The sequence below is a fragment of the Physeter macrocephalus genome, chromosome 19 (assembly GCF_002837175.3).
Source record: "Physeter macrocephalus isolate SW-GA chromosome 19, ASM283717v5, whole genome shotgun sequence".
In the NCBI taxonomy this organism is placed as follows: Eukaryota; Metazoa; Chordata; class Mammalia; order Artiodactyla; family Physeteridae; genus Physeter; species Physeter macrocephalus.
Genome location: NC_041232.1, coordinates 46,078,309 through 46,101,922, shown reverse-complemented (window position 1 = coordinate 46,101,922; position 23,614 = coordinate 46,078,309). Strand labels below are relative to the sequence as shown.

The 23,614-nt window shown below is 34.9% G+C and overlaps 1 protein-coding gene across 1 annotated transcript in view; it reads left to right on the top strand.

The window, feature by feature from the left end:
* CCDC178 (coiled-coil domain containing 178) overlaps positions 1-23,614 on the top strand; it is a 379,522-nt gene that overhangs the window by 36,867 nt on the left and 319,041 nt on the right. Inside the window, exons 6-8 of the mRNA XM_024120576.1 lie at positions 2,422-2,622; positions 11,312-11,532; positions 19,852-19,994. Coding sequence (XP_023976344.1) covers positions 2,422-2,622; positions 11,312-11,532; positions 19,852-19,994 — 565 coding nt within the window. The remainder of the gene's footprint in view (positions 1-2,421; positions 2,623-11,311; positions 11,533-19,851; positions 19,995-23,614) is intronic.

Here is a 23,614-nt window from a genome sequence, read left to right as displayed (position 1 = left end):
AGTGTTCCATGAGCACTTGAGAAGAATGTGTATTCTGTTGTTTTTGGATGGAATGTCCTATAAATATCAATTAAGTCCATCTTGTGTAATGTATCATTTAAAGCTTGTGTTTCCTTATTTATTTTCATTTTGGATGATCTGTCCATTGGTGAAAGTGGGGTGTTAAAGTCCCCTACTATGATTGTGTTACTGTCGATTTCCCCTTTTATGGCTGTTAGTATTTGCCTTATGTATTGAGGTGCTCCTATGTTGGGTGCATAAATATTTACAATTGTTATATCTTCTTCATGGATCGATCCCTTGATCATTATATAGTGTCCTTCTTTGTCTCTTGTTATAGTTTTTACTTTAAAGTCTATTTTGTCTGATATGAGAATTGCTACTCCAGCTTTCTTCTGATTTCCATTTGCATGGAATATCTTTTTCCATCCCCTCACTTTCAGTCTGTATGTGTCCCTAGGTCTGAAGTGTGTCTCTTGTAGACAGCATATATATGGGTCTTGTTTTTGTATCCATTCAGCCAGTCTGTGTCTTTTGGTGGGAGCATTTAATCCATTTACATTTAAGGTAATTATCGATATGTATGGTCCTATTACCATTTACTGAATTGTTTCGGGTTGTTCTTGTAGCTCTTTTATATATATAAATTAAGACTAATATTCTTGTCAAAATTTCCAAATGTAAATGTATAATAATTTATATACTGGTATAAAATTTGTGTTAAAATTACTTCAACGTATTTGACTATATCCTTGACATTAAACACTTCCTCCAACTTTTGCCACAAAAATTTGTTGAACACCTTCCTTTAGAGAAGGATAACCAATAAACTTAGGACTTTTTAGAAGCACGAATAGCTTGTCATTTAATGCTGTCATTCATAGTGAGACTCTGTTTTTACTATTTTCCATTTATAATGAAAATGAAAACCTGATTCATTTCTTCTTAATTTTTCAAATGACAAATTCTAGGAGAAAATATCAGTGTATTAATGGTCACAATAACAGTTAAATAAACTACAATTAAGTTTATTATAAATATGTATATTTGACTAAAATACAAGACAGTATCAGGATGAGGAAGATTTGTGGTAATTAAGTGTTTATGCTAATAAAAAATGCAGGTGATTGCTCACTCCATATGAAACAGTAAAACTAACTGAGATGATATTCTGGAAAAAAATTCAGAGAGATATTAAATAGAATGCATTGGAGACACCTTAAGTTATACACAAAACTTTCCATTTTCCAATGGAAAATTAATGTCTTTATTGTCCAAAAGTAAAACAAAACAAAATAAAACAAAGATCTGTCAGCCACCTTTCTTCTTGATCCAGTTTCACTGTTTTTTTTTTGTGGTATGCGGGCCTCCCTCTGTTGTGGCCTCTCCCGTTGCGGGGCACAGGCTCCGGACGCACAGGCTCAGCGGCCATGGCTCACGGGCCCAGCCGCTCTGCGGCATGTGGGATCTTCCCAGACTGGGGCGCGAACCCGGTTCCCCTGCATCGGCAGGCGGACGCGCAACCACTGCGCCACCAGGGAAGCCCCCAGTTTCACTGTTTTACCTCCAGCCCCAGCTCTTTGGAGGCTTTGCCTTTCTTGACACTTTGTGTTTGTTTATGTCTTCTTGTCATGTCACATTTTGGCAAAAGCCAATGTTCACAAGTATAAATCTCACCAGAATGGGACTCATATCCGTCTTTCTTACTGATCTCCCTCCAGGGAGAGAGCATACTGCGTAGAACATAACAGGCTCTCTACCCATTTCTTGCATAAATAGATGAATGAATACCCATGTTAATCATTTTGTTAACATTAAAGCATATCATTCCAGAGCTGTGAACCAAGAATCACAAATATCTCTCATAAGGGAGTTAATTTGTATTGTAACTAACTAAATACAATTTGGAAATGACAATGAATTTCTGGCAAGGCTAACTAGGGATGTTGTTATCTGATAAGGTAAAGAACATAAAGTGTCTTGTTTCTAGGAACCTCTGAGGATTTTCAGTATTTATCTGGTAAATAATAGATAAATGTTAGATAAAACATTATGGTTTGCTTTTCTCATAGAATGGGAGGAAACACAAGCATAATTTCAAAATAAAGCTCTATAATACAGCTTGTGAATAGAACATGTGTTTTTCCCTCAGAAAAAAATCTGCATGAAGATATTGGTTGAGACTTAGCTATTCTAATTATTTTATAAAATATTTATTTCAAAATCTGTCTTCAAAGGTTATAATTAATGTTATGATTGTATTATAATAAAACTCTTTAAAAGGCTAATTTACTTTTCTACAATTCTCATAGTAAATATATAAATATTAAAAAGATGGCAACACAGCTAGTACCCCTGTTCCCACCATCCAGCTTATTGGCTGATTCATTAACCAATGTGAATACATATTTCTCTTTTAAGATGAAAAGTGTCCAGAATTAAAGCAGGAAATGGAAAGATTGCTATCAGAGGCCATCCAACTCATTAAAAGTCTAGAAACTGATCGTGCAGAAGCTGAAGAAGCTTTAAAACAACAAAAGTCAAGAAAGAAAAGGATTAGAGTGCAAATTGATTCTTGGTCAATCTGGAAACGTCAAGAAATCCCGTTAGCTGTGCAGAAAGGTAATAATAAGGATTTTTCATATTGCCATTTACTTTGTTGGAGAGGTGTGGATGATTAATTGAAGCTCTGAATTAAAAAATTACCTCTGTTTAGAGTGACCATATTATTCTGCATGCAAACCAGTGTGTATTTGAAAGATACTATTAATAATAATGCTGAGTTTACAGACATAAATTGGGGCTGCACTGAGCAAACCTGGACCTGCTGTTATTTGGTGTTTGTTGGAAATGCCATTGAACTTGTGGTTCCCAAGGGTCATGCAAACATTTGGTACGTATTTCCCATAATGACTACAATATTTCAGTCACTAGAAATTTAGAAATTTAAAGTGATTGCCAGTTGGTGGCATCAGCCACATCTTTAAATTTCGGAAAATGAGAGAATTCTAAGTCATATTTTAGGAACTTATGTGCATCTTCTTTTGAGAATTCAATAGTAAATTTGCTTTGGGAACTTCTAACAGGCAAAGAAACAGGATGTTTCCAAGAGTCATGCAGGTAACACATGTTTAAAAAGGAAACTCTTGTCTTTTAGATTACAGAATGAGGGACCTGTGGTCAAGTATTAAACAGTCTAAAGGTGTTGGATTTTTCATTTCCAAATACCGTGTTCATCAAGCATGCCAGACTACCTGATCCTACCTGAGGCTGGAAGCTTTTTATGTTATCATAGGGTAACAATTTTAATTCAGGATTCACATGCTTTAGAAATGGGTTATATTAGGGTCCCCATATAACCCATGATTTAAGCCAAGACACCTTTGAGAGAAAAAAGGATGCTATTAATTATTATTCTGGGACAATAGCCATTAATTCAAATTTTGTCAGACTCTACCCATACACATGCCTTTATTATAATGTTATAAATCTTCTAAAGCTGTAGTCTCCCAAGTATAGTGTACACATTTCAGGGAGCTGTAAGAAAAGATGAGATGGTTCCTCAATTATGTTCTTCTAATAAAATAAATTAAATGTAGGTTTAATGCCTGTTTCCACCTTTTAGAGTAATATGAAGCTCACAGCTCAAACTCTCCCTTTGTTCACTCCCTTCTGGAGCTCAGAGCTCAAGAAGCAGGAAATGGGCCCAGAGCCTAGGCTGGGACTAAATTTAATTCAACCTTCGTCTATGCTCTCTGTCACCCTTTACTAAAGAGCTAACTATATAAAAATTATGCAAAACTCAGGTAACAGTAGACCTTTTTCTACCCACAGTTAAAGTAATGTATTTTATAAAATATTTGGTGTCAACAGCTGTTTATAAAAATAAATAATTCATTGGGGCTTGGAGTGAGTTTGCTCTGATTCATAAGGTTTTTGCATAGGATTTGTGATGTGCATATGCTACTAATGTAATAGCATAGGTGTATAATTTATAAGTGTGTACATACATACATATATATTGGTGTTTTAGAGGCAACTGAGGCTGCAGTAGGGTCAGAATAGTCATCGGGATCCCAGTAGATTGTTGAGTGGATTCATATGCACATCCACAGAGAGCCATCTGCCATTTTCCTAATTGTTTGAGAGGCCCTTCCTTGTCAATAGTAGTAGAAAAGTCGGGGGTAGGGGAGGGATAAATTGGAAGATTGTGATTGACATATACACTACTATATATAAAACAGATAACTAATAAGGACCTACTGTATAGCACGGGGAACTCTACTCAATACCTTGTAATGGCCTATATGGGAAAAGAATCCAAAAAAGAATAGATATATGTATATGTATAACTGATTCACTTTGCTGTATACCTGAAGCTAACACAACATTGTAAATCCACTGTACTCCAATAAAAAATTATAAAAAAAATAAATAAACATAAATTAACCCCCACCCCAAGAAAATGAAAGTCAATGTTGAGGGCTGATTTTCTTTAATTTTTTGCCAATCAGTTTATATGTAACCTCATATACCCTTTATAAGAGTGCTTAGATATTATAGTTTGGGGTGTATATGGAGTTCTACTTAAGGATTTACCAAAATAAAATTGAGATACATGCCTGCACATTCTAGGAGCCTAATAAATGCATTTTGAACGATGACGTATATCCTTGCCGTTGCTTATAATTTATTGTTTGAGTTGCCTTTTATTCAGTATTAGTAAAGATCTACTTAAAAAACTGAAATTTATGTTCATCTGCTTTATTTTATTTAAGTAGCTAACGTATGCAATGAAATTTAGCTTTATTATCACTGTGTATTTCTTAAGTGCCTTCTGTTTGTAACATATTACTGAAAAGTTTATGTGCTTTCAGGAATATGCTGCAATTATATTGATATATTTAGGATATAATCTCTAAATATTTTGAATTTGTTTACAAACTATAAATTTATTTATTTTTACAGTCTGTTTAGATTCTCGAAGTCTCTAGTATACGTGACAGGAAAAACTTCTAATTTCTGTAACAGCCTTACCATTAAGTACAATGTGTGTAAAAGTTCTGATAATTTGGGGGGGTAACTTTACGGAAATTTACTTATTTCTAGATGTCTTGTGGTTCCTCCTCCAGATCCATCCATCCCCCTAACTACCTCACCCATGCTTGTGACTTTTTTTTTTTGCGGTACGCGGGCCTCTCACTGTTGTGGCCTCTCCCGTTGCGGAGCACAGGCTCCGGACGCGCAGGCTCAGCGGCCATGGCTCACGGGCCCAGCCGCTCCGCGGCATGTGGGATCTTCCCGGACCGGGGCACGAGCCCGTGTCCCTTGCATCGGCAGGCAGACTCTCAACCACTGCGCCACCAGGGAAGCCCCATGCTTGTGACTTTTGTTTTGTGGCCCATGAGGCTGATTTATAATAGACTGCATAAAAGATTATCTTTTGCACTCTGTCCTCCTTCTGGGTTCAGCCAATGGAAATCAGGGGCAAGAGACCATGGGAGATGATGGAGAAGAGTAAGGCTGAGGTATTGTACCTCTGACTACTTGCCTTTCTGTTTGGTCACTGCACCGCTTTCCCAAATGACAGCCCTTGGCCCTCCATATGCAACTAATAATTGAGTAAATGCCTCTTCTTTTCCCTACCAAAAAAGATAACCAGAAATAAGTTTTTCATCATGAATTAAGTGCTGTATGAACCTATAAATTTTAAAATTGGATGTGCATAGCAATGTTTCCTTATAAAATAAGAATACATATATTATATTATACCCGAGCAGCATCTGAAGGCACAAATAAACTAATGACTCAGATTCCCCTGGTACTCCCATTGTTCCTGCTTCTGTAAATTCCCTGTCTTTTCCTTAACTTACATTTATGGCTCCACGTACTTCCTTATGACCATCTAATGGGAGAGAAAAACAATCACAGCCCTGGTTTATGACAGGATTTGAATGGTATGTTGATATAATTTGGGGAGCTATTGTATTTCAATCTCAGTATGGAAAAGGTGGAGGCAAAATCATCTTGAAGAAGAAATGGCCTGAGGTATAGATGGGAAGTGGCAAAAGGGATTGCATAGTGGTCAGGGACTTAGAAAGAACATGAATGTAAGACCGGTGAAAGGAAGTCTATGAGAGAGTTTTGGGGATTAATGTTTCAAAAGGATGGGATGTGAAGATAATTGTGTCCCATATAAGTGCTCACAAGAGTGCCTCTGCTATGGAGGTAGATCTGAGTAGTTAGAATGTTAAATATTCTGATTTTGGTTTTTTTGACATTGATTTGTCATGTGAATTAATCAGCTATTACTACAACAATTATTTGTAACAAGTCACTTTGGAACTCAGTTGCTTACAACAATAATCATTTTTTTTTTCCACTCATGGGTCTGTGTGTTGGCTAGAGAGAATTTCTTCAGGCTGCAGATCTAATGGGCTTGACTCAGACTGTGTTGGGTTCAGGTGAGCTTCATGTTTCTCTCATCCTCACTGGCTAGCAGCTCCGAGGGCCATGGTTTTCATGTGGCAAGTGAGGAGAGTACAACATAGTGGGTAAAAAGATAGGATGCCCCTCAAGATGTTAGCTCAAAACTGGCATACTCTCACTGTTACTCACATCCTTTAGTCAAAACAAGTTCCATGTCTGAATCACAAATGAGTGTGACAAGAAACTATCTCTAATCCAAGGGGGAGGGTAGTGAACAACAGTTTGGTCTGTCATAGCTTGCTTCTGATGACTCTTCCTGATACTGAGTTGTTTTTACTGTGGTTTCTGCATATTTTATAGTGAACTCATCTTCCTCTGTTTGTATTATATTTTCTATGGAAGTCAGTAATCCTTTGACTGCTTTTTTGCCTCTGTTAGGATCCTAGAAGTTTTATTGGTTCTTGACTAGTAAATTAGACCATACTAATTTCTTAGCTTGAGTTTGATATCTAAATCTTCATAAGTTTCAAGTTTGGCTTTTTTATTTCTTTGACGTCATTCTTTTTCTACCCAGGGCCCAGTTAATGAGTATTCTATTCATGGCATCTAAGTCCAAAGTTGTCAACATATTTTTAATAGCTAATTCAATTTATTTAATGGTTTTGGGTCTCTTTTCTCTTTCTTCTTGAGTCAGTTTTGATAATTTGTGTCTTCTAAGGAATTTGTCCGTTTCGTTTTAGTTGTCTTATTTGCTGGCCTAATCTTGTTCCTAAAATTCTCTTATAATTTTAATTTCTATAATAGCAGTAGAGACGACATTTCTTTCATTCTTGATTTTGGTAATTTGTACTTTCTCTCTGTATTTTTCTTGGTCTACCAAAAGTTACATCAATTTTGTCTATCTTTTAAAGAAGTCAGTTTTTGCTTTTCTTGATTTCTCTATTGTTTTTCAGCTTTGATATAATTGATTTCTTCTCTGATTCCCTTTCTCATGCTTGCTTTGGGAATAATTTAACCTACTATTTCTCTTTTCATGAAGTAGAAGCGTTGATTATTTTTTTGATAACTTCTTTTCTAGAATAGGTATTTAAGAACTGAATTTACCTTTAAGAACTGTGTTAGTTGCATTTCATAAATGTTCATATGCTGTGAGTTTATTTTTAATTAGGTAAAAAATATTTTTAAAATTCTTTTGTGATTTCTTTTTGGACCTATTATTTATTTAGAAGTTGCTATTTAATTTGCAAATATTTGGGGATTTTTCAAATTTTTTCCCCAATTATTTTGTCGATTTCTAATTTAATTTTTTGTGTTTAGAAACATTTCAATCACATTAAAATTATTTAGAATAAAAATTGCCTAGCATTTTATCTGTCTTGGAGAATATTCTGTGTGTGGTTGAAATTAATGTGTATTCTGCTTTTGTTAGGTGCAGTGACTGTAAATGTGTTAGGTGAAATCCCTGAAACCCTAATATCCTTTGGTTCCCATTTTGATATATCTGTTTGGTACAGGCGACTGGGGAGAAAGCCTAAGGCTCACCCAAATGACAAGTCCAATAAGAAGTCATTACATGAAGCTGAGGATCCAAAGGTTTCCATCCCCAGCATAAGTGTGAATCATGAATAAACCTATTGCTCAGATTGAATAGTAAAGAAAGTTGCTTGTTTCACTTAGCAGAGGAAAGCAGACAATATTCCAAGAATTCTTTTTTTTTTTTTTGCGGTACGTGGGCCTCTCACTGTTGTGGCCTCTCCCGTTGCGGAGCACAGGCTCCAGACGCACAGGCTCAGCGGCCATGGCTCACGGGCCCAGCCACTCCGCGGCATGTGGGATCTTCCTGGGGATCATCCTGGACCGGGGCACGAACCCGTGTCCCCTGCATTGGCAGGCAGACTCGCAACCACTGCGCCACCGGGGAAGCCCCCAAAAATTCTTAATGTACTGATCCAAATGGATTTGTGACTGAAATTCCTGCTCTCTGTGTATCTGAAAATACACAGTGGAGAATGTCATTTAAATGTTCTGTGGGTTGGTAGTAAAGCTAGGCATCTTCAGGAGCAAAGACAGATTTTTTTCTGGAAGATTGAAAATTCAATCTAGATATCAGGGAACTTTCTCAGATAGAGTTTCAAGATACAAAATAGCTCAATATCAAATATCATAAAACACAAAGATACAGATTCAATGAGTGTGAGTTGGTAAAAACAGACAGCAGAATCTTACTCAAAAAGTTTTCAGATATTGAACATGAGATTATAAAATGAGTATGTTTACTATGTTTCAAGAAATAAAAAGAGAAGTTTGAAAATAAAAACAAGGACTAAGAGACTATTTTTAAAAGAAAGCAAAAGTGGAAATAAAAAAGACTTCCTAGGAATTAAAAATATATTATTCAAAATTAATAACCCAGTGGTTGGTTAAATGGTTTGTTAGACTAAGGAAGAGAAAAGTAATATCTGTAAACTTGGAAGAATTTGCATGGAATGCATCACAGGTACACAAGGAGAAGGAAAATATAAATAAAATATTTAAAAGCGTAGAGTATAACTGAGAAAGTATGATGAATATCTAATAGAAGATCAACATGGAGATAATGATGGTAATACTTAACAAGATGGTGACTGACTTTTTAAAACAAAAATGCTGTTGTCGGGGAGGGGGAAGGGTAAGCTCTGACGAAGTGAGAGAGTGGCATGGACATATATACACTACCAAATGTAAAATAGATAGCTAGTGGGAAGCAGCCGCATAGCACAGGGAGATCAGCTCTGTGCTTTGTGACCACCTAGAATGGTGGGATAGGGAGGGTGGAAGGGAGATGCAAGAGGGAGGAGATATGGGGGTATATGTATATGTATAGCTGATAGGGAGATGCAAGAGGGAAGAGATATGGGAACATATGTATATGTATAACTGATTCACTTTGTTGTAAAGCAGAAACTAACACACCATTGTAAAACAGTTATACTCCAATAAAGATGTTAAAAATAAATGCTACTGTCTGATTAGGATAAACAAAGTAAAGGGGATGGTGTCAAGCATTGCACAAATTCAAGAAATTAGAAAACATTTAGAGCTGTATCATTAAATCTTACTAAAATTATCTTCACGAGTGAAAAAAGCTAAATTATTATTTAAGGGAAAATCAATAGCTTTTATAATATCAGAAAAGAAGATGGATTCATAGTTATTGAAATATATGACTTCAGAATTTAGAAAAATAAAAGTAAAATAAATACAAAGAAAAAAACAGAAAACCAATCACAAAATTGTTAAATAATGAAATATATATAATTCCAAAGATATGCAGAACTACATGTTGATCAATAAAAAAAGAATAATAAAAAAAAAATGGAAAACCAATGGCAAAATTAATCAAGAACACAGAGAAAATATACGAATAAATCCAATTAGAAATGAAAATGGTGGGCTTCCCTGGTGGCGCAGTGGTTGGGATTCCGCCTGCCGATGCAGGGGACGCGGGTTCGTGCCCCGGTCTGGGAGGATCCCACATGCCACAGAGTGGCTGGGCCCGTGGGCCATGGCCGCTGGGCCTGCGCGTCCGGGGCCTGTGCTCCGCAATGGGAGAGGCCACAACAGTGAGAGGCCCGCGTACCGCAAAAAAAAAAAAAAGAAATGAAAATGGTATCTAAAAAGGTAACAGTGATTAATAATAAGGAAGATATTCAGAACAAATCTCTTAGAATATTATTGAAATTGTGATGAACTGGATAAATTCACAGAAAAAATGGATTGATGAATAAATAGATAACCAAAATATGCATATAGCCTTTGACTTAATAACTAATAATCCTTCCCTGCAAAATATGTACATATATACATACATACTAGGGCAATAGAACTTTACATGCAATTTTAAACTTCCACAAGATCATAGAGAACAGAAATAAAAGAAACTACAACTGATATAAGAAGCTAGCATAAATTATAAAGCAAATTAGATGAGGACAGTACAAATATGGAAAATTATAAGCCCAAATCACGAGTATGTATGCAAAGTATCTTCAGTGAATACAACAGCAAAACCCACCAATAAGTTTATTTTTAAAAAGATGAAAAGACCCCCAAGCTAGCCAATCTAATTTTATTCCAAGAGTTCAAGGTTAGGCTAACCTTAGAAATTTAACAGTGTAAGGAGGAAATCTTTTATATAGTTTCTCTAAAATTGTCCTAGTCTGTTAATTGACATTTAATTTATAATTTATATTTATTTTATTTGAGGGAAATTTCCATATTTATTACTTCAAATATTTTTATACAGAGCAGAAAATTTTTATCAGTTTATTCAAATTCTCTTCTCTATTGTTTGATAGCATTTTGTCATTTTCTTCCTATAGGCCTTGCACAACTCATGTTAGGTTTATCACTAGATCTGTGCGTTTTAATTTGTTTTAATTTTACTGTTGTGAGATTATTCTGTTTTCAACATAATCTTTATTTTTGTGGATAAACTTTATTTCATATATTAATTTTATATGAGTTATTTTTATAATTTTCAGGTGATTTTTGTATAGTTTAATCCCTTTGATGGTGAGTGAAGAAAGCAATATATTTTTAGTGCAATACTAAAATAACTTATTTTAGGGACTTACCTGGCGGTCCAGTGATTAAGCCTCCACGCTTCCACTGCAGGGGGCACAGGTTCCATTCCTGGTCGGGGAACTAGGATCCTGCATGCCACATGGCATGGCCAAAAAATAAAAATTAAAAAAGTAACTTATTTTAGATTTAGTAAGATTCACAGATAAGTAATTTCTGAAACTAAAATATTTCATATTTATTATCAAATAAAGATGTCCTTCTGGAGCTTTTGTTTTAAAATTTGATTTTCTTTTTTAACTTATCGTCATATGTCTAGAACACGAGGTCTATTTGAGAGATATTGTAGAACTACGATGGCACCTTGAAGATAAAACTCATCGACTAAAACGTTTGGAGGAGGAAAAGGAGAAATTAGAAGAAGCTAATGCAAAGCTTCAAGCAGACATAGACTACATGATTAAACACCGCCCTCTGCTGCTTGCAAAGCGAGACCAGGAACTTGTAGCCCTGAAGGAATATTGTCAGAAAAAATTTGAGGTAAAAGAATAAATGAATGGATTTGCATTTTACAGATTGTTTCTTAGTTATAAAAATTTCAACTATAAGAAGTTAACATATCTTTCAAGGGTTCATTCTCATTGAAAATTGACCTGCTATTTATTTTCTAAAGGAATTATCAAGCGATACACAATACAGTTGATTGATATTCATTTAAACTTTTCCCATACTTTTTAAACTTAGGAATATTAATAATATTTAGTAGTCTACTAAAACGATTTTGGAGATTTAACACAATATGGTATTATTTGAAGCCGTAAATCAAACTAAGAATGTCATCAATTTCACTGTTGATGAAAATATGTAACTGACATGAAAAATCTTGTTAATGATTAACATTTAACTCTCCTATTGTGGGATCATATTATAGAAAAATAAATTATTATTATTATTATTTTGTGTGTGTGTGTGTGGTATGCGGGCCTCCCTCTGCTGTGGCCTCTCCCGTTGCGGAGCACAGGCTCCGGACGCGCAGGCCCAGCGGCCATGGCTCACGGGCCCAGCCGCTCCGCGGCACGTGGGATCCTCCCAGACCGGGGCGCGAACCTGGTTCCCCTGCATCGGCAGGCGGATGCGCAACCACTGCGCCACCAGGGAAGCCCAGAAAAATAAATTATTTTAACGGCCACTAAATGAACAAATTTGTATCATGTTTGTTCTTGATCATTTAAAGTTAATAAATTAAGTCATTAAATGTCTCCTATATTTGTTCCATTTTCTGCCCTCATTCTCCAAAGATAACCTCACCATGAACTTCTGTTTCTAGGCAAAATTTGAATAATTTTATACATACTGTATGTATGTACGCACACTGCATAGTATTGTTTTTAATATTATTAAACATTGTATAACTTATTTTTTTATAAATTTATTTATCTTATTTATTTATTTATTTATGGCTGCGTTGGGTCTTCATTGCTGTGCATGGGCTTTCTCTCGTTGCAGCGAGTGGGGGCTACTCTTTGTTGAGGTGCGCAGCCTTCTCATTGTGGTGGCTTCTCTTGTTGTGGAGCACGGGCTCTAGGTGCGTGGGCTTCAGTAGTTGTGGTGCATAGGCTTCAGTAGTTGTGGCTTGCGGGCTCTAGAGCGCAGGCTCAGTAGTTGTGGCGCATGGGCTTAGTTATGCCGCACGTGTGGGATCTTCCTGGACCAGTGATGGAACCCGTGTCCCCTGCATTCGCAGGCGGATTCTTAACCACTGCGCCACCAGGGAAGCCCTGCAACTTATTTTTCAATCTGACGTTATTTTGGAGATCAAGCTACTATTGATACATACAGATTTAGTTCATTTTATTTGCCATCTTCCATCAAATAGATATCTCACGATTTATTATTTACCATTTTCTCTTGGTCATCTGCCTTGTTTCCAGTATTTGACTACAATGCTGATTTGACTGTAAACAATAAGCAGCCATGATCATGTTCCTCTCTATGTGCATGTGAATTTTTCTTGGCTGTATATCTAGTGGAGTATGTACTGCGTCATGGGTTATATACATTTTCAACTTCATTAGATAAAATCACATTGCTCTCCAAAGTGTCTCTGACAGCTTATATTCCTAAAGTAGTAGCAGTGCTGGAGACGTCCCATTTCTCCACTGTGGACAAGAATTCTAGTAGTATCATTTTTTCTTTATAGTAGCCCCCTTATTTAGTTGGATGGCAATGTGTCAGGCTAAAAGTCATCCCCCAAATTGCCTTTACTCATGGTATTTCTAATGAGATTTAGGTAGGAGTTATATAGGGTTTTTTTTAGGAAAGCTTCTTGAAATGGACTGACTCAGTCAGAAGTAGCACCCTTAGCCATCTTCTAAACTTACAGCAACCCAGATATGATAGCTGCAGCTCTGATTCGATTTTATAGCACAAAGCAACCTTGGGAATGGAACCCAGATCCAGAATGGCTGAATAGAAAGGCAGAAGATACCTTGTATCTATTTCTGGGAGAGAAAAATAAACTATAATCTTGTTTATTTGACTTATTTCTGCTATAGCCAAACCCAATCCTAACTTATCCACCTTACATTTTTGTCAACATTTTTATTGTCATACTTTAAAGTTTGTCAATGGGTGTGTGAACTGGTATCCCTTTATTATTTTAGTGTGTTTTTCCCTGATAGCGGACACAGGCATGTCTGCGTCAGGGGAAGCAGGGTTGTTGAGCAGCTGGAAGACCATGCTTGGTAATGGGAGGAAAATATGAAAATGCATTCTAGCAGATCAAGAAAATAGCAGCCTTTGTGTAGAGCTTATCAGAATCACTGTGATGATTAATTTTTTGCATCAACTTGGCTGGGGCAGGATGCCCAGGTATTTGATCAGACATTATTATAGATGTTTCCGTGAAGCAGTTTTTTGGATGAGATTAACATTTAAATCAATGGACTTTTAATAAAGCAGATAGGCAAGAAAAATAAATAAAAGGCATCCAGATTGTAAAGGAAGAAGTAAAATTATCTCTATTTGCAGAGGACATGATCTTATATATAGAAAATCATGAAGAATTCACAAAACAAACTATTAGAGCTAATAAACAAGTTTAGTAAAGTTTCAGGATGCAAGCTCAACACACAAAACTCAGTTGTATTTTCATATACTAGTTTTGAACAATCCAAAAATGAAATTAAGAAAAGTTCTACTTAACACCATTAAAAATGATAAAGTAGGAATAAATTTAATCAATAAAGTGCAAGACCTGTTCACTAAAAACTATAATATTTTGCTGAAATAAATTAAATTAGACCTAAATAAATAGAAAGATAATCCGTGTTCACGGATTTGACTTAATATTAAGATGTCAGTGGTACCCAAAGCTATCTTCAGATTAAATGCAATATCTGACAAAGTCTCAAGATCTTTTTGCAGAAATCGAAAAGCCTGTTCTAATATTCATTCGGAATTGCACGGGATCCCAAAAAGCCAAAGCAGTCTTGGAAAGGAAGGAGACCTTAGAGAACTCACACTTTCTGATTTTAAAACTTAGTACAAAGCTGTAGGAAGCAAAAAAAAGTGGCATTTGCATAAATACAGAAAAGTAGAGAGTAGAATTGAGATTGCAGAAATAAACCCATTTATCTATGGTTAATTGCTTTTGACAAGTGTGCCAAGACCATTTGTGGGGAAAGAGTAGTCTCTTCAACAAATGGTGCTGGGACATTGGATATCCACATGCATTCAAAAGAGTAATGTTAAGACTCCTACTTCCCAGCACATACACAAATTAATTAAAAATGGATCATAATTCTACATGTAAGAGCTAAAACTATAAAACTCTTAAAAGAAAACTTAGGGGTAAATCTTCATCACCTTGAATTTGGAAATGGTTTTTTTTAGATATGACACTAAAAGCATAAATGACATAAGAAAAAATAGAGAAATTGGACTTCATCAAAATTAAAACTTTTTGTGCATCACAGTACACTACCATAAAAGTAAAAAGACAACCTACAGAATGAGAGAAAATGTTGCAAATTATATATTACAAAAGGTGTAGTATCCAGAATATATAAAGAACTTTTATAATTCAACAGCCAGAAAAGACAAACAACCCATTTAAAAATGGGCAAATGACTTGAGTAGACATATCTCCAAAAGACATAGAAATGGGCAGCAAACACATGAAAGATGGATGCTTAACATCATTAGTCATTAGGAAAATGCAAACCAAAACCACAATGAGATACCACTCATACCCATTAGGATAAAGTTAAAAATAAAGTGTAAAATAACCAGTTTGGGAGAGGATGTGCTGAAACTTGAACCATTGTACTCTGCTGGTGGGAATGTAAAATGGTAGAGCCACTGTGGAAAACAGTTTGGTGTTTCCTCAAAAAGCAAAACAGAATTACCATATGCTTTAGCAACTCCACTCCAAGGTATATACCCCCAAATAATTGAAAACTGATGTTAAAAAACAAACAAAAAAACTCTTGTACATAAATGTTCATAGCAGCACCGTTCAGAACAGACAAAGGTGAAACAATCCAGTGCCCCTCAACTGATGAATGACTAAACAAAATGTAATACATCCACACCATGGAATATTATTCAGCCATAAAAAGAAATGAAGTATTGATGTATGTCACAACATGGGTAAACCTTAAAGCATTATGCTAAAAGAAGCCAGGTACAAAAGATCACATATTATATGATTTCATTTACCTGAAATATCCAGAATAGGTAAACCCATAAAGATAGAAAGCAAATTCATGATCGCTAGAGGGTTGGAGAAGTGTAAGATAGTGTTTTGTTTGTAATATAGCTTTGTTTTGTTTTGTTTTATTCTGCTGTCTTGACTGAGGTTCTGGCTAAAGGCCTGCTGAAGCAACCCAACAGCTTAAATAATGCAAGACCTCTAGCCAATGTTCTTGAGCCTTAATACATTGCTACTTGCAAACTAAGCTCAAAGGCTCGATGTGACCTTCAAATTCTACAAGCAGCTCAGTCTCATAACACCATGGAGCCACAAAAATATTATTAACATCAACCTAGGAGAGTATCCATGTGGGAAGGTTGTACCAGTCCCACAATGAGCCCGTCCAAGAGCTTTCCTTGGAGATGAATTTGCCTCATATGATATCACCAATGCCCCCAACACTGAGAACACCACCCCAGCAATACCTATGGGACAAATTGGACACAGGTCATTATTTATTGCTTTTCTTCCTTTGATGGTAGAAATTCTATTATGTTTCCTGAGCTCCTTGTTTGCTTATCCCATCATCTTGGTATAATCCTGGCTCTCTGCCAAAGTCTCTACCCCTACGTTCCTGTGCCTAAAGGAAAATCTTGTAGAGGTTACAAGTATCTGTGCTATTCTAGAAATTAATGGGTACATAGGGACAGTTTTATGTCCTCCCCTTCCAAATCTGTATACATTTTACTGTATTTTATTGCCTTTAGTAAGGCTAGGACCTTTACTGGCTGAGATCTCCACTACAATGCTGACTAGAAGGAGTAATATTTGGCATCATTGTCACATTCCCAGTTTCAAAGGGGAAGAATTAAAATTTTTTTTTCTATTAAGTAAGATGTTACATGTTGCTAGACTTGATTTGCTAATTATTTGTTTAGGGTTTTAAAGCTAAATTCATGAATAATAAGGTCATATAATTATTCAATAATGTCCTTGTCAGGTTTTGGTTTTAAGGGTTTGCTAGATTTTTAAAGGTAACTTGGGAGTATTTCTTCTTTTCCTATTTGGAAGAGTGCGAAAGACTAACATTAATTAGCATTTACTATTGAAGCCATCTAGCTAAAGTTTTCCAGTTTTGTTTCTTGTTTGTTTGTTTTGGAAAGGTTTTTAATTACAAATTCAATTTCCTCAATAAGACTGTTCAGTTATTCTGTTTCTTTGTGTGTCCATTTTGGTTATTTGTAGTTTTCTAAGAATATGTCCATTTCATCAAAATTTCAAATTTTGTTGGAAGACTTTCTTAGTATCCTTTTATCTTTTCTATAGTCTGTAGAATATAGAATATGTAGTGCTTTCCTTTTTCATTCCTGATATTTACTTGTGCCTTCTCTTAAATGTTATATATTTTTATAAGTTTATAACATGATATATCTTCTTCTGTATACACGATAACCATCCATCACCATAGAGTTGACCCCCTTTACCCACTTCTCCCTCCCCTTCCCTTCTGGTAACCACTACTCTCTTTTCTGTATCTACATGTTTCTGTGGTTTGGTTTGGTTTGTTCACTTATTTTGGAATTTTTTGTTTGTTTTTTATGTTCCACATATGAGTTAAATCACACGATATTTGTCTTCCTTCATCCGACTTATTTCACTTAGCATAATACCCTCAAGGACCGTCCATGTTGTCACAAATGGCAAGATTTCTTTCTTTTTTTACGGTTGAGTAGTATCCATTTTATATATATGTGTGTGTTTGTGTGTGTGTGTGTGTGTGTGTGTGTGTGTACCACATCTCTTTATCTCTTTATCCATTCATCCCTTGATGGGCACTTAGGTTGTTCCATATCTTGGCTATTGTAAATAGTGATGCAGTGAACACTGGGGTGCATATATATTTTCAAATTAGTGTATTCATATTCTTTGGATTAATACCCAGAAGGGGAATAGCTGGATCATATGGTAGTTCTATTCTTAATTTTTCTGAGGAATCTCCATACTGTTTTCCATAGTGGCTGCATTCCCACTAACAGTTCACAAGGATTCCCTTTTCTCCACATCCTCTCAACACTTGTTATTTCTTCCTTTTTTTGGTAATAACCATTCTAATTGGCATGAGGTAAAATCTCATTGTGGTTTTTATTTTCATTTCCATAATAATTAGTGATGGTGAATACCTTTTCATGTTGGCCATCTGTATGTCTTCTTTGGAAAAAAGTCTATTGCTATACACCCGAAACTAACACAACATTGTAAATTAATTATACCCCAATAAAAATTAAAAAAAAAAAAGAAACAGGATAACAGGACCCCCCCGAAAAAAGTCTATTCAGCCCCTTTGCCCATTTTTTAAAATTGAAGTATAGTTGATTTACAGTGTTGTGTTAATTTCTGCTGTATGGCAAAGTGATTCAGTTATACATACATATACATTCTTTTTTATATTCTTTTCCATTAGGGCTTATCACAGGATATTGAATATAGTTCCCTGTGCTATACAGTAAGACCTTGTTGTTTATCCCCTTTGCCCATTTTAAAATTGAGTTGTTTGTTTTTTTGTTGTTGTTGAGTTGTATGAGTTCTTTATATATTTTGGATATTAACCCCTTATTGGTTATATGATTTGCAAATATCTTCTATTCGGTAGGTTGTGTTTTTGTTTTGTTGATGGTTTCCTTTGCTGCACAGACTGTGTAATTATGTACACATAAAATCTAGACAAGTCCACAGTTGAATTACAGTTGCATACAAAGGTAAAATTTTAAAATCCATACATTACTATATACCAGCAACAAATCTGAAAATAAAATTTATTTAAAAATAGCATTTGTTAGAGCATAAAATAAAACATATCTAGGAATAAATGTAACAAATGATATGCAAAGCCCCTATTCATAAAACTATGAATATTACTGAGAGAAATTTAAAAGTGCTACATAGATAAATATGTGAATGTATTAGAAGGCTAAATTTTGTAGCATTCGCTCCAAATTGATCTGTAAATTAAATACAGTCACAAAATCTCAACAGGTTTCTTTATGGACCTTGACAAGCTAATTCTAAAATGTATGTGGTATATGTATACAATGGAATATAATTCAGCCTTTAAAAAGAAGGAAGCCTTCCATATGTGACAACATGGAGGAACCTGGAGAACATTATTATGCTAAGTAAATAAGCAGGTCACAGATAACTACTGCATAATTCCACTTACATGAGGTATCTATAATAGTCACACTCATAGAAGCACAGAGTAGAATGGTAGTTGGTAGGGGCTTGGGGAGGGGAAATGGAGAGTTGTTTTTCACTGGATATAAAGATTTAGTTATACGAGATGAATAAGTTCTAGAGACCTGCTGTACAGCATAGTGCCTACAGTACTGTGTTGTACACTTAAAATTTTGTTAAAAGATAGATAATCGTGTTAAATGTTATAATAAAATTAATTCAATGAAATAAAATAAAAATTAATGAAAATTACTGCTTTTTTCGGGAGGCTACTGCCTCATATAGATCCACCACTCGGCCCCTGGGTAAAGGACTGCTCCCTCCTTAGTACCTTGTTCTACTCCTCTCCCTCCAACTTTCCAACAGGACATCCTGAACTGTAGTTCCTTCCAACCATGACCACTACAACCACGCTTTCCCTTTAGTCTGACAGAGAAGAGAGACCTGGAGAGAGAAGGGAGTAGGTTTATGATATCTAATAATTAATGAAAACAATAAAAATGGAATATTTTGGACCCTTGCATTAAGATAGTAATGGTTATTCATGAGTGAGAAGATTATAGGTAATTTATAAAATTTTCTTTTTTCATCTGTGTTTTCTGATTTTTCTACAATAAAATATTTGAACAATAAAAAGTCATAGTTTTTGTAGGTAAAAAAATAATGATTTTATTTTGGTCATGTTAACTGGGATATTAAAGTCATTTTCTTCAGTAACTTTTCTACATCTCTAGTATTGATGCCCCTCAGGGTAAAAGAAACCTGAAACTACTGTGCTAAACAGTAGACTAAATATGGAAAGAAAAATGATATAAAGAACGTTTATAATCTAAATCAAAACTACTTTAACTCCCTTCTCTGATCTTTCTCTTGTCTGATTATTTTAATTAGCCATTAAATGCATATATTAGCACACACATTTTTATTTCTAGGTAATGGAACTATACAAACAGGTTCATGGAGAACGTGAAGGAGCTGTAGAAAATCTTGAAAAAGTCAAATTCAAAGCTAAACAAAATAAAACAGACATGGAAAAGGATATTCATGATGATGAAATAAGCATAGAAGCCTACAAGTAAGTATTTTTCACAAATGTTATTTATAGCATTTAGAAGTAAAATACAAAAATGTAATGTATATTCCTGTATAAGAAATTCAGATAAAGAGAAAGGGAAGAATCTAAATTGCCACATCTATCTTGTTACCAAGTTTATGTATAAATTAAAATATGTCTTTTACATATGTAAACTAATTGTATATAAATTCCTAAAGAAGTATTTTTCTGTGTCATTGTAAAGCTCTTGATACATGTTGTCAAATTGCCTGTGGCTATGCTATAACAATATATATCCCTGCTAACTATGTGAAAAAGTGACTCTTTGAAAAAATATTCCAGCATGGGATATTATAAAAAACAAATTATATAGCCTTGTATTAATTATAAGCATAGCATCTAATTAATTAAACTCATATTTTTTTGATTTCTAATAAAATGTAATATTTTAAATATATAGATTAGTTATATTTTGCATATTATTAATTGACTTTTTATTACATTTCTGATGTATTTGTATTTTATGATATTCTTCTACTTCCTCTTGTTGGTTTTAAATTCTTCATGTTTCTGTATGATATACAATTTTTATTTATTCAAACTTATCAGTGATTTAGTACAGAAAAAGTCATACTCATGGAGCTAGAGTCAAGTAAATATAAGCCAAATGAAGAGCAAAAGTTTGTACATCATCCTGTGATCTGGATAACATGCACTTATTAAGATATTTATATTTCCTCACATCTGATGTCTATTTCAACATGGGCTTAAACATTATTTTTTTAATTGAGATATAGTATAAAAACAATATTATATAAGTTATAGTTATACAACATAGTGGTTCACAATCTTAAAGGTTATACTGCATTTGTAGTTATAAAATATTGGTTACGTTCCCTGTGTTGTACAATATATCCTTGTAGCTTATTTATTTTATACATAATAGTTCGTAACTTTAATCCCCTAAACCCTTTCTTGCCCTCCGCACTTCCCTCTCCCCACTGGTAACCACTAGTTTTTTCTCTATATCTGTAAGTCTGTTTGATTTTTGTTGTATTCATCAGTTTCTTTTAGTTTTTAGATTCCACATAAAAGTTATATCATACAGTATTTGTCTTTCTCTGTCTGGCTTATATCACTTAGCGTGATACCCTCAAAGTCCATCCATGTTGTTGCAAATGACAAGATTTTATTCTTTTTTTTTTAATTTTTGAATTTCATTTATTTCTTTATACAGCAGGCTCTTATTAGTCATCCATTTAATACACATTAGTGTATACATGTCAATCCCAATCTCCCAATTCATCACACCACCACCACCATCCCCCCACCGCTTTCCCTCGTTGGTGTCCATACGTTTGTTCTCTACATCCGTGTCTCAATTTCTGCCCTGCAAACCAGTTCATCTGTACCATTTTTCTAGGTTGCACATATATGCATTAATATACAATATTTGTTTTTCTCTTTCTGACTTACTTCACTCTGTATGACAGTCTCTAGATCCATCCACGTCTCTACAGATGACCCAATTTCATTCCTTTTTATGGCTGAGTAATATTCCATTGTATATATGTACCACATCTTCTTCATCCATTCGTCTGTCAATGGGCATTTAGGTTGCTTCCATGACCTGGCTATGTAAATAGAGCTGCAATGAACATTTTGGTGCATGTGTCTTTTTGAATTATGGTGTTCTCTGGATATATGCCCAGTAGTGGGATTGCTGGGTCTTATGGTAATTTCTGTTTCTAGTTTTTTAAGGAACCTCCATAGTGTTCTCCATAGTGGCTGTATCAATTTACATTCCCACCAACAGTGCAAGGGGGTTCCCTTTTCTCCACACCCTCTCCAGCACTTGTTGTCTGTAGATTTTCTGATGATGCCCATTCTAACTGGTGTGAGGTGATGCCTCATTGAAGTTTTGATTTGAATTTCTCTAATAATTAGTGATGTTGAGCAGCTTTTCATATGCTTCTTGGCCATCTGTATGTCTTCTTTGGAGAAATGTCTATATAGGTCTTCTGCCCATTTTTGGATTGTGTTGTTTGTTTTTTTAATATCAAGTGGCATGAGCTGTTTATATATTTTGGAGATTAATCCTTTGTCTGCTGATTCATTTACAAATATTTTCTCCCATTCTGAGGGTTGTCTTTTCATCTTGGTTATGGTTTCCTTTGCTGTGAAAAAGCTTTTAAATTTCATTAGATCCCATTTGTTTATTTTTGTTTTAATTTCTGTTACCCTAGGAATTGGATCAAAAAAGATCTTGCTGTCATTTATGTCAAACAGTGTTCTTCCTATGTTTTTCTCTAAGAGTTTTATAGTGTCCGGTCTTACATTTAGATCCTTAATCCATTATGAGTCTACTTTTGTGTATGCTATTAGGGCGTGTTCTAATTTCATTCTTTTACATGTAGCTGTCCAGTTTTCCCAGCACCATTTATTGAAGAGACTGTCTTTTCTCCATTGTATATCCTTGCCTCCTTTGTCATAGATTAGTTGACCTTAGATGCATTGGTTTATCTCTGGGTTTCTATCCTGTACCATTTATCTATATTTCTGTTTTTGTGCCAGTACCATATTGTCTTGATTACTGTAGCTTTGTAGTATAGTCTGAAATCAGGAAGTCTGATTCCTCCAGCTCCGTTTTTTTAACTCAAGACTTCTTTGGCTATTCGGGGTCTTTTGTGTCTCCATACAAATTTTAGGATTTTTTGTTCTAGTTCCATAAAAAATGCCATTGGTAATTTGATAGGGATTGCATTGAATCTGTAGATTGCTCTGGGTAGTATAGTCATTTTCACAGTGTTGATTCTTCCAATCCAAGAACATGGTATATCTCTCCATCTGTTGGTATCATCTTTAATTTCTTTCATCAGTGTCTTATAGTTTTCTGCATACAGGTTTTTGTTTCCCTAGGTAGGCTTATTCCTAGGTATTTTATTAGTTTTGTTGCAATGGTAAATGGGAGTGGTTCCTTAATTTCTCTTTCAGATTTTTCATCGTTAGTGTACAGGAATGCAAGAGCTTTGTGTACATTAATTTTGTATCCTGCAACTTTACCAAATTCATTGATTAGCTCTAGTAGTTTTCTGGTGGCATCTTTAGGGTTCTCTATATATAGTATCGTGTCATTTGCAAACAGTGACAGTTTTACTTCATCTTTTCCAATGTGTATTCCTTTTATTTCTTTTTCTTCTCTCATTGCTGTGGCTTGGACTTCCAAAACTATGTTGAATAAGAGTGGTGAGAGTGGACATCCTTGTCTTGTTCCTGATGTTAGAGGAAATGCTTTCAGTTTTTCACCATTGAGAATGATGTTTGCTGTGGGCTTATCATATATGGCCTTTATTATGTTGAGGTAGTTTCCCTGTATGCCCACTTTGTGGAGAGTTTTTATCATAAATGGGTGTTGAATTTTGTCAAAAGTTTTTTCTGCATCTATTGAGATGATCATATGGTTTTTCTTCTTCAATTTGTTAATATGCTGTATCACATTGATCAATTTGCATATATTGAAGAATCCTTGCTCCTTGGGATACATCCCAATTGATCATGGTGTATGATCCTTTTAATGTGTTGTTGGATTCTGTTTGCTAGTATTTTGTTGAGGATTTTTGCATCTATATTCATCAGTGATA